The sequence below is a fragment of the Artibeus jamaicensis genome, unplaced genomic scaffold (genome assembly GCF_021234435.1).
Source record: "Artibeus jamaicensis isolate MK-2021 breed Jamaican fruit bat unplaced genomic scaffold, CSHL_Jam_final contig_354, whole genome shotgun sequence".
NCBI lineage: Eukaryota > Metazoa > Chordata > Mammalia > Chiroptera > Phyllostomidae > Artibeus > Artibeus jamaicensis.
Genome location: NW_026521803.1, coordinates 18,563,555 through 18,581,386, shown reverse-complemented (window position 1 = coordinate 18,581,386; position 17,832 = coordinate 18,563,555). Strand labels below are relative to the sequence as shown.

The 17,832-nt window shown below is 38.6% G+C and overlaps 1 protein-coding gene across 8 annotated transcripts in view; it reads right to left on the bottom strand.

Moving 5' to 3' along the window:
- Window positions 1-17,832, bottom strand: part of DTNA (dystrobrevin alpha) — a 197,861-nt gene that overhangs the window by 119,657 nt on the left and 60,372 nt on the right. For all 8 annotated transcript variants that reach the window (XM_037154482.2, XM_037154480.2, XM_037154491.2 and 5 more), the window contains one exon: window positions 7,079-7,146. In XM_037154482.2, the coding sequence (XP_037010377.2) occupies window positions 7,079-7,146 (68 nt within the window). Of the gene's footprint in view, window positions 1-7,078; window positions 7,147-17,832 lie in introns of those variants that run through there.

Below are 17,832 nucleotides of genomic sequence, written 5' to 3'. Positions count from 1 at the left end.
CACCTACAAAGGAGTCCCCATCAGACTGTCAGTGGATTTCTCAAAAGAGACCTTACAGGCAAGATGGGGCTGAAAGAAGTATTCCAAGTCATGAAATCCAAAGACCTACATTCAAGATTACTCTATCCAGCAAAACTTTCATTTAGAATGGAAGGACAGATAAAGTGCTTCTCAGATAAGATAAAATTCAAGGAGTTCATCATCACCAAGCCCTTATTATATGAAATGTTAAAGGGACTTACCTAAGAAAAAGAAGATAAAAAAGATGAACAGTGAAAGGACAGCAAACTCACAGTTATTAACCACCACACCTAAAACAAAAGCAAACTAAGAGGACAGCTAGATCAGGAGCAGAACCATAGAAATGAAGATCACATGGAGGGTTAGCAATAGGGGAGTGGGAGAAGGAGAAAGGGGGAGAAGGTACAGAAAATAAGTAGCATAGACAGTAGGTAGAAAATAGATAGGGGGGAGGGCAAGAATAGTAGGGGAAATATAGAATCTAAAGAACTTGAGACACATGGTCATAAACTAAAGTGGGGGTAATGGTGGGGATGGGGGGGTAGGGTGGAGGGGAATGAAGGGGGGGAATAGAACAACTGTAACAGCATAATCAATAAAAAAATAAATTAAAAAAAATTAAAGCTAATTCATTTAAGGCAACCTGATGCTCTTGCACTGTTTCCTCAAACCTCTCATATCCATGTTGGAGTTGGAAGGAAGTGACAATGAAACCAAAGATACAGTTAGGACAGCGATTTTCAACCTTTTTCATCTCATGGCACTTGAACTAATTACTAAAATTCTATGGCACACCACAAAATGCATTTTTTGCCAATCTGACAAAAATTAGGTGTAATTTTGATTCATTCACACCGATGGTTGTTGTTGTGCTGGCTGTTTTCATTTTTTAACTTGACGACCTTAGAAAAAGAGGTCAGTGCCCCAGACTAAACAGTCAGGTATCACACTTTTTAAAAAATTGAATTTATTGATGTTGCATTTAGCTCTTCTTTTCAAGATTTTTTCTCTTCCTTTTCCATTGCTGTCCCTTTTTCCCAGTCTCTCCTCAACCCTTTCTCCCTTCCCCCTACATTCTTTCCTTTCTTCTACTCACTGATCTATCCATCTATCTAGCCATCCATCTAGTCTTACCTAATTTTTTGCTTTAGCTTCATTACACTCTGAGCAGTTAACACAAATCATGTATGCTTTGCCTTCTATGTTTTGATAGTTCATTTAAAACCTTTTATATAGTCATTCAGACTCTTAAACACCTCATTCATTTTTAAAAGTCATTCAATAAATATTTACATAATAAAGATGAAGTTCATGAGCCTTGTGTCTGAACCCTTTCATGCTTGATGACTGACTGAATGTGTGTATGGGCATATGAGAGAGATAGGGGAGGGAGGGGTTTAAAGAAGTTTGGCATCAAAGATAATGCTCAAATTTCTACTTTAGACAACTCATTGGGGTGGAGTTTGCCCTCAGTGAGTTAAGATGCAAACAGGGAGGAACAAGGGTGAGGATGAGTGAAGGCTAAGAGTTTAATTTTCTGCTTAAACAGTCTGAGTTGCCTGTGGGAGGTCCAAGCAAAGCTACCCAGTGGCAATCAGATATGTGGATATGGTTAGTCCTGACCATGGAATACATTTCAGGAATTATTAACAAACATATAAAATGTAACAGTGTGTCTTAGCTTGGCCAAGAGGAGACTGTGTGCACAGGTAAGGGAATGCCATATTCTAGGTGCCCGAATGAGGCACACAGTGGGATAGCAGCTTCCTTTCCACTTCTCAGTTGGTGCCTAGCTGTTTGGTTGGTGCTTCAAGACTGCATGGCTGTGCAAATATGGGTAAGCAGAACCCTTGGCAGGGACACTGGCTCTTTTGTGACGAGTTAGTTAATGATGAGTCTACCTTAAGCTGCTTCATCAGTATAAGCAACTTAATCTGCTTATAGAAAACAGTGCAAGAGCATCAGGTTGCCTTAAATGATTTAGCTTTAAATTTTTATTATGACAAGTTTCAAATGTAAGCAAAAGTATAGAAAATAGTATTCATTCATACCTTTAAATATTTATCCTCAGCCTTTACTGTTTAATTATGAAGCAAATCTCAGGTATTATTTAAATGAGTTGAACCTTCATGTTTTAAATAATTATATACAAGTATTATGATAATAATGGAAAAACCGCTATCCATGATTTTGAGAAATAATGAAGAGAACATTGCAAAAAATAAAAGGGAAAGGCTGTACTCATTTTTACCTAAAGAGGAGAATATAGATTCTTGGGAGTCTTAGGGGGTGAATTTGAAGCAGGTTTCCTGATGAAATCGTTTTTTCCCAGATTATGAACAGAAATGAAGGTAACCCTAGACATTTCACCATTCTAGGAATAAGAGTTGTTCTACTGGCTTCACTTTCTTTTTTTTTTTTTTTTTTTAAGATTTTATTTATTTATCTTTAGAGGGGAAGGGAAGGAGAGAGGGAGAGAAACATCAATGTATGGTTGCCTTTCATGCATCCCCTGCTGGGAACTGGCCTGCAGGGAACCGGCCTGCAACCCGGGTATGTGCCCTGATTGGGAATCGAACTGTGATCATCTGGTTCGCAGGCCTGCACTCAATCCACTGAGCTACACCAGCCAGGGCTTCTGGCTTCACTTTCTTATTCATTTATTCAAATTCCATCTTTTTTGACAGTGAGGAAGCAAGGTTGGAAGGGACATAGATTGAGTTTATGTGCTGACTTTTTCATGAGCATATCAGAGGCAGTTTTAAAGGAACTCTTGGACGCTTGAGAGCCATAATGATGGTGAAGCCTTGAGGGAAAGTCAAAGTGTACATCAAGATAATTGGTCAAGAACAAAACTTCGGTAAAATCTGACTTCAGGGGGTTTGGAGGATATGAAGAACCAAAACAACAAAAACAAAAACAAAAGCAAACACACAAAAAACAACAAAGTAGAGTGGGCAGAAAAAGCAAAGGACCAGACTAGGTGGGTGGTGACAGAAGAGAGAATTTGCAGGATAGTGACCCATGGTGTTAACAACTTAAAGAGGCTGAAAAGCATAAGAGATGAAGAAGCAAGTAAAAATAGTCACTGTACCCACTGTGGCCTGTGGGCGTGGGACCATTCAGGTAATCTTTCTGAATCTTTGAGGTCAGTTTTCCTAAAACGCATAGTGTGCATTGCAAAACCACGGTCTGGGTTCCATTCCAACTGTTTACCAGCTGACTACAGTACACGTTCTGAGGAGAGTCTGCCTTCGAACCATCCAACAGCGCTTGCTGAGTACCTGCATTTGCTTCCTTTGATTTCTGGTCCCCCCTTCACTGAGAGGCCACTCTGCTTTCTCCCCAAGACCATTCTCTGCCTGTCGGGCAGCCTTCCAAATTATGAAAGAGTGTTTTCCAACCATTTTCCTCTCATTAAAACCTACCTATCCTGTGCCCTGGAGCCTTTTAAACCAACACTGACTCAGCATCTGAGGTAAATGGGTTTGAAGGTGAGGTCTAGGGTCTGTCCCTCAGGAGGAGTTCATGACAGTGAGTGACATGGATATGTCCACAAGTTCGTATGTGTTGAGAGCAGGAAAACAGAGGAGGTGAGTTTAATTCCAAGAACAAACTATTTATTCTGCTAAAATCAGTGTGGTAAACTTGTTTGAGCAGATAAATTTGTTCAATGACTGGAAAGGCCAAGGTGAGGATGTCATTTACATTTAACCAGTCTTTTCAGCTTTAATCTAAGTGCTAGATAAACCGATAATGAGGACTTTATACTGAAGGTACTCTTTGGTTAAGGGCAACTTGCCCAGAATTTGTTTAATCAGAGGGTAGGGTGGGTAGGCATGGAGTTGCCACTGTTGTTGTTGTTCTGTATATGAGGCTAGTCTTCTGCGTATTTGTGAGTCTGTGTTACTCTTCATTTCATTTCTGTGCTGTTTCTACTATCTGCTTTGTGGTTATAAGCTCAGCGTAAATGTTTAATGCACATGTGTGCCAATCACCTGAATTTGCAAAAACCGCTTATCTGTTGTTCTTCGTATTGTTATTTCTGTTCTTGGCCTTTATAAAGTTAAATATGCCTTAATGTTCCCCTCAGTTTGACTAAACTTGAGTCAGGTTTCTTCCTGACTCAGGGCCTCTGAACTGCCTTTTGTTAGAGCATTGACTTCAGAAAACTTTCTACTGTGAATTCTTTATCTGCCCCATTGAGCTATAAATCTCCCAACTTTTGGCCAGTTTTACAGCCCAGGAATACCTTTCTCAAGAACATGGGAGTCATCCATTTGAAATGTAATAACTGAAGGAGCTCTCCCAATCTCTGTGGGAGGGTAGAGACCTAACTTTCTATTTGTGACAACTAGCAGACACAGTTGACTGGCTTCCCACTAATATCCTTCAGTACTTCTACATCAGCTCACCCCAGTCCCCAAACACTCTCCTGCCTTTTGTTCCTGCGGATTTGGTTTACCTTCTCTCCCGCATTGCAGTAGTCTTGAATAAAGTCTTCCTTGCCTTCCTAACTCCTGCATATGCCATTTTTCTTTGACATTTGTAATTTCCAAAACAAAGAATCTTTTTGGTACTTTGTTTTGCTGTTTTTGAGCAAAAATATTTCTAGAGAATGCTTAGTTGACCAGACTTACAAGTTCCTCCTTTTTATACTCCTTCTCTAGACGTGAGAATTCTCTGGAGAAGTTACTTGCCCGGTCTCTATGTCAGTCTTCTCCGAAAATAGTTTCCTTGTCTTTCTGGGGAAGCTCTGCTGGTAGAGCTGAGGTGACCCATGTATTTCTCAACTATGTAACACATTCTCAATGAGACTGCCTTTCTCTTCTGTGTGACAGTCTATCTATCAAAATCAATTTCTCCTCTCGAAACCAGCCAATTGTTTTATCTGGGAGAACCCTACTTACTGTGGACACGTTTTACTTGGTGTTGGTTTGAGCATGATGCTCACTAATAGATTGTCAAGATCAGATGTGTTTGCCTGTTTTTGGCCCAAATCACAGCTTATTACTCAAGAAAGAAAGACACATATTTGTGTGCTTTTAACTACTCATTAATCAGGAGAACTTATAACATGATTTAATAAAGTACGAAACAACCTTAAGAAGTTCCTATAAAAATAAAGTTACAATTTGGAAAAGGAACACATAATTTTCCTAAGTCTCTCTAACTTGAAAAATTTAGAGCTCTCTCCATCTGTGGCTATAAAACTTATGTTGATCTTTCTGTGACTTGACAACATTAATTAAAAAAGCATGCGTGACATATGTATTTGTCTGTGCTAGGCACTGTGTCACGGATGATGTCCTTAAACTCAGATAAGTATTTAAGGATTATTAAATAATCACAGTTTTATAATTCTTAAGTGTGTTAGCTGATATAGTCTTTAATGTAGCAATGATAAATTCCAACATTTCCACTAAGACTTTACTGCTTTTTATGTTAAATATTTTTTCTTTTTTTTTTGTTGAAACACTGGTCTATGATGTACGTGGCTCTTGCCTTTCTAGTCTAAGAACTTATGATATGGAAAGATATCTGTTCTGCTTTATATTTTGTTTATATTTCTGCTTTATATTTTATGATGGGCAGGTAGTGATGAGGTTCCTTTTTCTGTTAGATTTGCATCAACAAGGTTATAATTCCAGGTGTGTGGCCATGACAGAATGAAGACACAGTACCAAATATGGCCTAGGAAATTGGAAGGTCATGGCTAAAACCATCACAGGCACTTCCTTCCTTCCTTTCTTTCTTCCCTTCCTTCCTTCCTTGAAGATTTCATTTATTTATTTTTAGAGAGGTAGAAAGAGAGGGAGAGAAACATCAGTCTGTGGTTGCCTCTTGCATGCCCCTTACTGGGGACCTGGACCATAACCTAGGCATGTGCCCTGACTGGGAATTGAACTGGTGACCCTTTGGTTTGCAGGCCAGCACCCAGTCTACTGAACTACACCAGCCTGGGCTAGACATGTTTCTAAAAGTGAAAAATGCAAGGAGCATGATTGAGATTTCCCACATCAAGTTTAATTTTTTTCCTCTTTGTTAGTTCTAGCACTGACTTGGTGCCACCAGATTATTGGGAAATGATAAAGGAAAATATGAATCTTATTATCTAGGACTTTTCGTTTATCTGTGCTAACCCTCATTCTTGACAATCAGTTGTAATATTCAGTGGAAACCTAATTTTGTCTACGGACTTCGCAGAGAAAAAGGCTTTCAACTCACTTCTGCTCATCTCCATTCTTATACAGGGAAAAAGAGATAAAAAGACACTAAGAGGATTGGACTCTTTTCCTTATAACATTTAATTTGAGATGTGTGTTTTCCTCCCAATCTCCAGTTCTTCTCCCTCATTAATAAGAAACTGGTCTGTAAGGGAGCCACTACCAACCAATTATTCACACAGCAACTGTGTATTTACATAAACCAGTAGCCTTATTTAAAATGTTCTCCACTGGAGTCAGTCTCGGTTTGGTTTCCTTCACTGACAGGTGACCTCTGAGCTCTTTTTAACTTAAGTTTAATTTCTTTTGTTTTGTTTAATTTTTTAACCTCTGGTTTGTAACACAGATTCTTCCATTCTGCTCAAAGTCTAAATGACAGCTTAGAGTTTGGTCTGGTAATCATCCTGACTCCTCTTTTCCATATAAACATATGATATCATTTTGTAGGTAAGACATTCAAGAATTCATTGCACAGCTACTATCAATGTCAAAGCCTACAATATGCTGGACACTGGGATAGCATAGAGAGATGACCACAGACTTTAAAGTTTAGTGGACTGTATTAATACCAATACTAAATAGTGTTTATAAAGTTGTCTGTGTGTACGTGTATATATATATATTTAAGCCCATGGAAATTGTTTTAAGATAAAATACACAGTGTACTAACAAATTACAATGCTTCACTAATTTATTTTATAGGAGGCAAAAATGCCCAAGTTTACACTTTATGCAAGAAATTTAGGACTCTAATATAAGTACACAGGTCATAGGACTTCACGCGCATTCAGTGGACACTGTGGGGTTTTCCTGAAAAGTTCCATACTTACTCATCTCTGCAAACAGCTGTCTTCTTTCTGCCATAGTATTTCCTCTTTTCCCACTATCTTCAATCATTCTGTGAGACAAAATGGGTACATTGCAGATTACCCTCCTGCTAATGAGGCAAACAGTCATATCTATGTAAACACATTTGCTGCAGCTATGCCATAAACACAGAGATAAGCTATTTAACACTGTTTTAAAACTACAGTTCTACTTTTATTAACTTAAATTGCTGTACATATTTTCCCCTATATAATGTAGTTGAAGTTGGTTAAGGGGGGGATATATGTTTTACTTTCTAAAACAAAAATATTCACAGTAGCAAATCATCTTGTATTACAACTGAACACAACCATTCAGAGTCTGTTAGGTGATTCATTTTTACATATATAGATTCTTTTTTAATTTTGAGAGTTTCTATGAAGAATATAAAGCAGACATAATGCATCCCATTTAACAAATGATGAGATTGAAAGTCTCATGAACTTAGTGAAGTGAAAGGCACAGACATTTGAACTCCATGACTGGTATGCCTTCAACCACATTCTGCTGCAAATTGTCCCTTGTGCACCCAAAACATCAATTTAGAAGCAGGTTATTTTCTAAATGTTTACTTCTAAGTTGAGTGTTTGGAACGCACAACAGTTTTCTATACATAATTTCATGCATGGGGTTAGGTTCACAGCTCTCCATGCAAATAAAAATACTATCTGCAGTGGAACTATCTTAAAAATACCAATACGTAAAATGGAGAATGAAAAAAATACAAAAAATGTCACTTGAGGAAAAAGAAAGTAATGAGAAAGTTAAAGGAAATGTTGCTTAGTCTGACAGAGGGCTTGGGCTAAATGTTCAAGGTTTTACAGGTTGATGGAGTTTATTTTTTATTATACCTAATTAAGCTTTTAAAAACTAAAGTTTCATATATACAGGTACGTGCATACATTTAGATTTGTCCCATTATATTTTGATTCTTGGGCATGGTAGATATAAGGCATAGCTGATCTTTTTTTGCCTGTCTTTCACTAGAGCCTGCTCTTTTTCAATATGGTTCTTTGTCCATGCTATTTTTTTTGGCCTGGATTGCCTGGGTCTCCCTATGCTTAGCTAACTTATACAGTTACCCTTCAGGTCTCAATTTAGGTGTATCTTCCTCTGAAATCCCCTCAAATTCCCTATGATTGGCTGGGTTTGGTGCCTTTTCTCTGAGCCTCCATAGCTGGCTATGCCTTCCTCTCAATGCTGAGCTTAACAAATCTTTACTGAGTACCTTTCGTACTCCTGACCCCAAGCGAAGCTCTGGTCATAAAACATGGATCTAATCACAGCTCCCACCCTCCAGGTGCTTACACTCCAGTGGAGCAGCTACCAAAGCCTAAAAGCACCATGAAGTAACTATAGCTATAGAAATGAAAAGAAAGGTATATGAAATTGAGAGAGGTTGATTACCTGGGGATAAATGGAGCAGAACTACTTGCAGAAGGCAGATCGAAAGGTTAGAGTGCTCTGTACAAAATGACTCATCTGAGAGTAAAGGGAAAAACTGGTGGCGAAAACCAGTGTGATGTCAGTCAAACAGCCTCACTAGTTCCTTTTGATTCAAGGATCATTGGCCTATTGTCAGAGAAGGAAAGAAGGGCATGGATCAGCCTCGGTTTACAGAGGCTGATCCGTGTAAGAGAAGTGTGTACCCATTCACAATGCATGGTAATTGAACCAGGGTCAGATTAAACAATAACCAGAAAGGAACAGAGTTACTAATGAAGCTTTGGTAACGACTCACTGATGAACATGATCAAATACTTTCTTTTTATAAGATTTTAATTATGCAGATATGATTGATATCTAGAGATCTGGAGAAAAACATGGCCTTCCTGATTCACATAACTCTATCTTTTTTACTCCAGAGGAAGAGGGCAGATAAGAATCTGACATCACAAAATAATGTGGATTTAGCTCCCAATTTTTATTTCAAGAGGATCAAAAGTAGAGTAAAAAAAAAAAAGACAGGGGAGAGAACCAATGATATGTTCCTCCATCTGTCTAAATATTGGAACAAGATGAAAAAAAACGTTGAAAATAAACCACAAAGGATGGCAGGTTGGAAAGCTCTGACTGAAAATGTCAGGGAGGAAAAGACGGGCTTCTGAACTCCCAGGGCTTCAGTCTGCACTGCTTGGTTGGTACTGATTGTTACATCTCTTTTTCTAGTTAACGTTTTGTGTGTCTCTCTTTAAGGTTTTTGAGAGAAGCAAACTCAAGAATTCTAAATTCTTCACAGTGCCCAGCAAAATCCAGTCAACAAATGCGATGTATATTTAGTTAAAAAAAGAAATAAAACAGAAAGAGTGGAAAGAAAAGTAAGAGTTAAGTATGCTTTCTGTGAAGTGGACTTTCAATTACATTTTCAAAAACTGACTTATAAAAGAGTTCAGTTTGTACTAACTTCAGAAATTAATTATTATTTGAAATGAGAGAAGCTAATTTATATTTTTATGATCTAGAGCCATATATTTTAAAGCCAAACCTTGTCTTATGAAACAGAAGTTGAAATAAATGCAAACTACACCAATGTCATCTTTCTGTCTATTCATCACCATTTTTTGGCTAATTAACTCATAGAAAAGCCATCATTAGCTGCACAACAGGTATTAATTCTCACTGCTCAGTTAGATGTCTACAGTATCAAGAAAAGAAGGAAAAACTCAGTGGTGTGAAATAATAGAAAGCACAGAATATAATTATGAATATAAAAGGAAAAATTACATACTTCTCACTTTACCCCCCGCATCACTTGGGGGGCATCACCGTTAGGTAAAATTCAGAATACGCATTCTCATGAGTATTAATGACGTGAGTATTATGAGTATTACTTATAAGTCTCATGAGTATTATGACCTATTAATGACAGTCATAGTAGTGAAAAAGGAGGGGCATGCTAGTTTACAGGTTACACTGATTCAATAGCAGGACTCGTGAGCAAAGCAAGCTCATGGGTCTCAACAGGCGAGGAGCATCACTGTGGGCACCTTGGCTTCCAATTTAACTTGAGACACATAATGCCCGACCACGTTCTCATTCCTTTAGGAAAAGGGAAGAGCAACGCTGTCAATAGGGGAAGAAGGGAGGGCTTTTACAGAGTAATTTTGCTTCTGAAATTGTTAAGCTTGGCTTTTTATGAATTTCTGTGTAACTGTAGCTGCCCCAAGTCCTATGGAGGAGATGAAGGGGAAAATAACCCATCTGTGATAATATGATGTCACAGGATGTGGCTCACCAACAGGCCTAACTCGTTAGTTTCTGTTGCTCCTTCATGTAGATGAGATACTTGCAACCTTAGAATTGACCGGAAGGTTACATAAATGTCAAAAGAGCAAAAAACAAAACAAAAACATACACAAAAAAACTAACAGGAGTAAATAAGTGATGATCAGATATTTACTGGAGCTCAGTCCTATGAACTATACAGGGTGTGTGTTGTTTTCACTGAAGAGAATCTCTCCACTCATTTCCTTAAGAAGTATTTGTAATGTAGCTATAATTCATCAGACACTCTGCTAGTTTTTCGAGATCCCAAGATTGATAAGACATGATCCTTTCCCTTAAGAAACTAGTAGTCTAGAAGATGAAACAAATTATGTTAACATAATTATAATATGGTGTAGTACATACAATAATGAAAGCATATACTGGTAAATAATGAAGTTTATTTCTAGATCTGTACTGCTAGATAGAGAAGGCATCAAGAATGGGTGACTCTGGAACAGTTTTAAAGGATGAATAGGAATTTTCCAGACAGAAAAGAGTGAACTCAGGGCAATTATAGTTAGAAGGAATCATGAACAAACATGGAATTTTAAAAAGTGTATTAGGTGCACTTGGGAATTGGGGATTGCTCAGCAACACTGAGCACAAGCGTGCATGGAGATGTTGGGGAGGTGAACAGGTGTCAGATATAGGAAGCCTCAGTTGTCATATCTGGACAGGACAGGCTTTCCCCCAGGAGACCGGGTGCCATCCAACATTTAAGCAGGGAATTGAGGTGTTCAGATTTAGATTTTGTCAAGGTGGCTCCAGCATGGCGAGTAAAGGAGAGACTGGGTAGGCAGGATGGTAGGGGGTGGGAGCACATGATGAAGAGAAGAGTCCAGCTAGTTGGATATTTCCATGTATGATTCAGGACCACAAATATTCTGTTTTATGCTAAAGGATTGATTTGAGATAGATTGAGGACACAGTCAGACTACGTGGTGATTGGCAGGTCACATGGAGAAGAGCAGAGACAGCCTGAGCTTTTGCTTTCCCACAGCACTTCACACATGATGGGAACCAATCTGCAGCCATTGTGGCAATAATGAGTTAGTGGGAGGTGAGCTCACTAAGCTACCCTTGTTCCAGCCTGGTCATCAAAACAGGGCTGTAAACAGGATCGGGAGAGTCCCAACTCTTTGCCCTTATATTTGGGGGAGGAATGAAGTAACAGAGAAGAACAGTGTGGGAACTAGGAAGATATAAATAATAAATCTAAATGTAGCACAGAGATTGTTAGAAGAAAAGTGAACTGTATTTTGGAACAGTAAGAATAAATTCACATTAAAATACTGTAATTGAAATATTACATCCCAAAGTAACTTCCTTCACAAGCTCGAATCCAACATCACCCATAATATACATTTCTTTTCCCCATGACACAGAAGACATTTAAAAGGTAGAAGCTTGCCCTAATGTTATCTTACATTTGTGTATATTCCCAAAGACTATAAAATGCTTTTCCCTATACCCTTGTGAATAGGTAAGGGAGAAGTTATTTCCAACTTAGAGATGAAGAACCTGACTCCGGTAGGTAAAGCGGCTGCCCACAACACAGTGCTTTCTGGCAGGGCAAGACACTGAATCCTTTTTACTTTTGCTTTTAATTTTTACATTCCTAAATTCATATGGGTTTTAATCACCAATTATCTTATTCCAGATGCCACTTTTTAATGCAAATTAAGGTTTCTGAAGCTGGTAAACTCTAAAGAAGTTGATAGAAGTTGGTGATTATCAGGCCAAAAGGAGAACGGAAGGGTCCACAGCTTTCTCAAATTTCACTGAGAAATTCCTCTAGTTCATAATGAAATTCTTCTATTTTAAAACATAGTTATACTGGAAATAATCATGGTGATTAAAATAATTCCCAGGCTCCAGATTTATGCAAACCCAGACCCCTGTAAACACACCAACTTGCACACTGATTCACACTCTTGCAATTGCAGTCCACACAAGCCAGCAATGTTTTTAGCATTGTCTGGCTCTGCTTTGCTTCTGCTGCACTTTAGCAAGCACTTCCTTTAAGACTTGCAGGTTTCGTGTTTGGCATCATGGGACTGTTCCTATGCTTTATTTTTCTCCGTTTCGCTCCAGGTGGGTAACGAGAAGATGCGGGGTTTAGCAATCACCAACGCTGCCCACTCTCCGAAGTTAATAACTGCAATGAAAGCCGTTTCAAGCTCCATCCCTCCTTTAATTGATTTATTGGCGGCATTTAAATGCCTGTTTCCATTTCTGTTAATGAAAGAGGCCTCGGATATGACTTTCACAGATTTACAGTCTAGTCCTAAATAATAAAAAAGTATTCAGAGCTCTTTCCTGAGGCAAAATATAATTGCATTTGCTTTTACTGTCTAGTCCTTTATTGTGATGAGCCCCTGGAAGTAGGGAAATGCTGTTACTCAAATAGATGGCTAGAGTGGATTTCTGACTTTATCTTTTACCTTGAATGTCATCCTCTGCTCTTGGAATTTGGGTTTTGTTTTGGGGGACAAGGGGCAGAGGAACACTGTTGTAATGTAATGACCAGCTGGATATCTTTGGGATTTGATCCTCCCTGAAGAGTATCTGCCACAGTAGCTGTCCGCTGTGGCTGCCCATCACAGCAGCCTGGAGACCGGATCAAGCATGCAGATACGTGGATGTGCTGAATTTGGGGCTGCAGCGAAGCATTTGTACTTTTAAAAAGCATCATAGGTGTTCCTGATACACAGCCAGGTTTGAGCTAGAAGTATGATACCAGTTGAGTTTGACCATGAACTTAATTGCAAAACATTATGTTGGAATTCTTATGTTGCTTTGTAATACAGGGTCCAGCAGAAGTAACACGTGCTTGAGTGTGGTTGGTCAGGTAGTAACATGGGTGTAATAATTTAGTTTTAATTTGAACATTTCACCTAAAATGTCATATGGTGTGCTTGAGTGTGACATTGTTATGTTACAGAATTACATGCTTATAATTTTGTAATAAAAAGGGGGCGTTATTTGTGCCAGATCCTGTATGTTTCTCTAATTTGTAAGACACATTTCAAGCCAAGGGAGAAGTAATGAATTCTTTGGGGAATGTAAATATACATAAATGTATACATACATTGATATGGGCCCCTAATGAGGCAAACTTTTAAAAAATAGGAGATGCCATTGAAAATGAGAAAACCATTTTTACCCTGGAAAGAACTGCTCTCAGCAGTAATTTCTAGTCAGGAAGGAACCTGCTGTTCTGAGGTAAGAGTGTTCAGGACGTTTAAGGACATTGGGTTTTGTTTGGTTTCATCTGATTTCATTTGCCTTGGTACAAGGCTAGGACTCCTGCTCCAGAGCAGCTGGTATCGCCCTCACCTCCCCCTTCCTATTAGTAAGGGTTTAGAGATTGCAGGGGGAGGCTGGGAGCAGTTTGGCATGAGTAAAAAGAGACCTTTTAGAAGGAAGATGGTCCAAATTCAAATTCTGTCATGTGAAGTTCAAAGTTATGATGGAATAGGGAACTCTGCCTAAGAGCTTGATCAAAAGGACCTCTAATGTCCCTAGGGAAGGGCACCATAAGGGAGGGTGGTCTGTACTCCTGCCTCCAGAACTGCATTGGGACCTCAGATTTTTTTTAGATAACCATGTTTTATCCAATATGATGTGCCTTTGGGGCAATGTATTTTTTTGCATGCGTGTGTATCAAGAGCAGTAATGTTATGTGGATAGGCCCACACGGCCATCGTGGAACTATGGCTGACCTTGACACTGGGCCGAGGGTCTCCCCTGTCCTCCTGCTGGGACTGGCCAGGTCTTAAAATTTGGGAGGAGAGTGTTAGGAAATGACTTTCAATTGTTTGAAACTTTACATTTAATGTAAGATGTTATTGTCTGTAAACATAGGTCTGTTTCTCTTTTCTACACATCTACTCAATGAAAACAAATAAATGAAAAGTCCCCTCCTTTCTGCCATGAGAAGACTTTTTCACTAATCTGTCTTCACTAATAAGACAGCCCCCAATTTTGTAGTCAAATTTTTGAGCTTCACTACTTCATTACAGTGAGATTATACTATGTATGCATGGACACTTATAAAAGTAAAATTTTACAGATTGTAATTTCAATTTTTTTCAAGTGACTGAGTTACATTTAGCCTTTTAGTGAAAGGCTGTGACAAGGCAGAATGTATTTGCTGGTTAAGCAGTATAATGCTGTCTAGCCTGCAACTTCTTTTAAGGTTTCGACCCTTTTAATGCTTTGATTAAAGATATAGACCTTCACTCCACTCAAATGTTCATGTCCATGGATATGCAAATGAAGGAATTCTAGTCCCTTGCTTGGGCTGGTTTAGGGGAAGAAGGCCAGGACCCGGTGAGAATCAAAGGTAGTTTTATTTTATAGGTAGCACCAACTTTTAGCAAAAGGAGCAGCCGGTTCCAACAAATGCGGCTACAGAGCAACTGCCCAGGAGAGAGTTAAGAAGGCTGGTGGTAGCCTCCTAGAGCCAAGACAACAGGAAAGATGTTAAGGTGGAGCAATGATGATGGGAGAAGGCAGTGATGAGCTCCTCTCGTGGTAGAAACTGGAGTACCTGGACATACAACTCAATATTCATGTGTCAGGCAACAGTTCTCATATGAAAAATCCAGTGTGATTTAAATTATTAGTGGCACAACTCCTTCTTCCATGGGCTCATTGTTCTCTCAGCTTCTAAAAGAGTGGTCTCCATGAGGAGAGTTGGGAAAGGAACGAGAACAGAAGTATAGGACAGAGCTCTGAGAACCAAGATGTAGGCCAGGGAGGCTTGCATACTTTCCTATTTTCATATCTATTTTTTATTTTTGGTATTGGGGAGTGCTGAGTTTGGAGAGGTGGCAAAGGGGGAAGCAGGTAAGTATACTGTTTCCTGCAATAGGACAAGAAAATCTAATTTTTTTTCTCAGAGAACAAATAATATTGGGTTGGCCAAAAAGTCCTTATGGTTTTCTCCATAAAATAAAAGACATAGTTTACATTTTCACCAATAACTTTATTGATATGGATATTGTGAGTATGTGGGCCATCTTCTGCATGGTATAACATTGATTGTTCTCAATTAATGTCTCGATTATCAAATTCAACTGGTTTACCCAACCGTGGAGCATTGTTCAAGTGAGAAATCTCCAGCGTGAAACATCTCAAATCACGTTTGATCAGTCACTACGCCTTCTCCATATGCTGCACAAATCTTGTTTGTGTGTATTTCAGTGTATTACCTTTCTTGAAACAATAAACCATAATATTCCAAAAATATTGCATATTTTCTTCCATCTTTAATATTAAAGTGGTTACCCCAAAATTCATGAAATTTGATGTTTTTCTAAATGTGCACTGATATAACAGCTGTCACAATACAATCTAAAAAAACCATTTCCAATAAAGTTAAAGACAACTAAGTGCTACTAGAGCCATCTTACAGAAAAAAACCAAACTTTTTGACCAACTCAATAATAATAAAAGAATAATTGCCACTATTTGAAACATTTACTATTTTACAAAAAGCTTACTATGTTCCAAGTACTATGCAGAATTTTTTCATTATGTTCTTAGAAGAATGCCATAATGCTGTATTATTCCCATTTTACCCATATGGAAACTGAGCTTCAGAGAGATTAATTGCTCAAGGGCCTCTTGAGAAAGACCAAAGTGGTACTGCATGAAGACTCGTGGGAATAGCTCTTCTTTTCCTGAAGATAGTGATTGATGATAGGACATTGCCAACACACACACACACACACATGCACACACACACACACACACACAGAGAATGGGGCTAAAGCATAATTTAAGATATGCATTAGAAGATGCCAAGGGGAGCTAGGCAGGATGGAGTTGAAGAGTTATGCAAATTCCACAATTTTGCTGAGGAAAGGAACCTGCCAGTCATAAGGTGGTTTTATCTTCTGCATTCACCCCTTCATTTTCTTCCATCTCTCCTCTTTCTACTTTACTCCCTCTTCCTCTAATCCAACCTTCCTTCTTGCCTTTAGTTTTCTTTCCTAAACTCAGTTCCTTTATTCATTGTCTTCATTACTATGTTTACAAGGGAATGTGACTCAAACCATCAAATTATACCCCAATAAAACTAGTCGAAAATTAATTTTATGCCCTTAAAAATGAAAATTTCCCTGAGAGCAGCAGCAATGTCCCCTTAGTGTAATTAATTTAGTTGGTTTTAAAAACATACCTGGTGAGGGACACACAGGGAGGACATGGCACTTGTGATTGACAGGCAGAAGGAAATAATCATGGCTCTTGAGTGCTTCCTGGGAGGTCAGGTTTGGATGACATGCCCTGGGGGCCACACAAGCAAACTGTCCTTTGAGAGAACGAATATGGGAGGGCAAATGATGAAAGAGGGCTGAGGTAGGTGGAATCACTGATACGATTATGTATTTATGCATTCAAAACCAGTAACAAAGTATAAGATGAACAAAGGGGTCCAAATACAGTACATGAAGAGTATAAGAAGATCATAGGAAATGTTTACTAGATTAAAAGAAAAGAAATTCCTTTCTTCCCTATTAATTCTTTCAGATAATTTATTTGGGACAGAACAAATACTTTTAAAGGCTAAATCTCAAGAATTCTAGATTGCAGAAGGAGCTATTTTGTTCTCACTGAAAATGAGGACTTAAGGTTAAATTTCTAAATTTAACCACTTTCCAATCTAGTTTAATGTGTTGGTAAAATGTGGAATAGAAATTAACTCACTAATATTAAGTTAAATATTAATTAATATCATGCTACCCCCCCCCCCCATTCTCTCTATGGAGAATATCTCAGGCTAATGTAATATAAAATATCTTAGAAAACAGCGATGACATTGTAGGGATTCTGATGATTGCTATCCAATAAAAGCACAGCCAAGAGTGTGGAGTTAATGAATGCACATGCCAGAATTAAATAGGCCACATGGAAAAGAAACAGGCAGAGTGTATGAGAAGCCAAAAGTAATGGCTGCAAGGTCCCCTGCAGCAAACAATAGCATTTTCACACCATGGTCCTTTCCCTGAGACTAGGGTTGACAAGAGTACAGAGTGGAAAGAGAATAAACAGAGGCAGCCTTATTTCTTGCCCTGGATCTGTTTTCTATGAATTATAAGGCTCTTAATTATGTCCCTTCGACTGAAGAGAATTTTGTCTGAAATTAAGAAACAACCAGAAGTAATCTCTGTTTCTTGATCAAACCATGGCTTTAAGTTGGCGGCTGCCAAGAATGTGAGTGGGGAAGAATAGCTGGTGGGAACGCTCCTTCCTTTTCAGTCTGGGATCATGCAGGCCCTGTGAATCACCCTGTGAGGCAGAGGCACAGATGTCTGGGTAATGTAGCAGGAAGGGACTAAGAGGTTCATTCAATGACGATAACAATAATAATAGTTAATATTAATTAAGTGCTTCCCATGTGTGAGTGGGCTCTGAATTAAACTTTTTACATAAAATATCC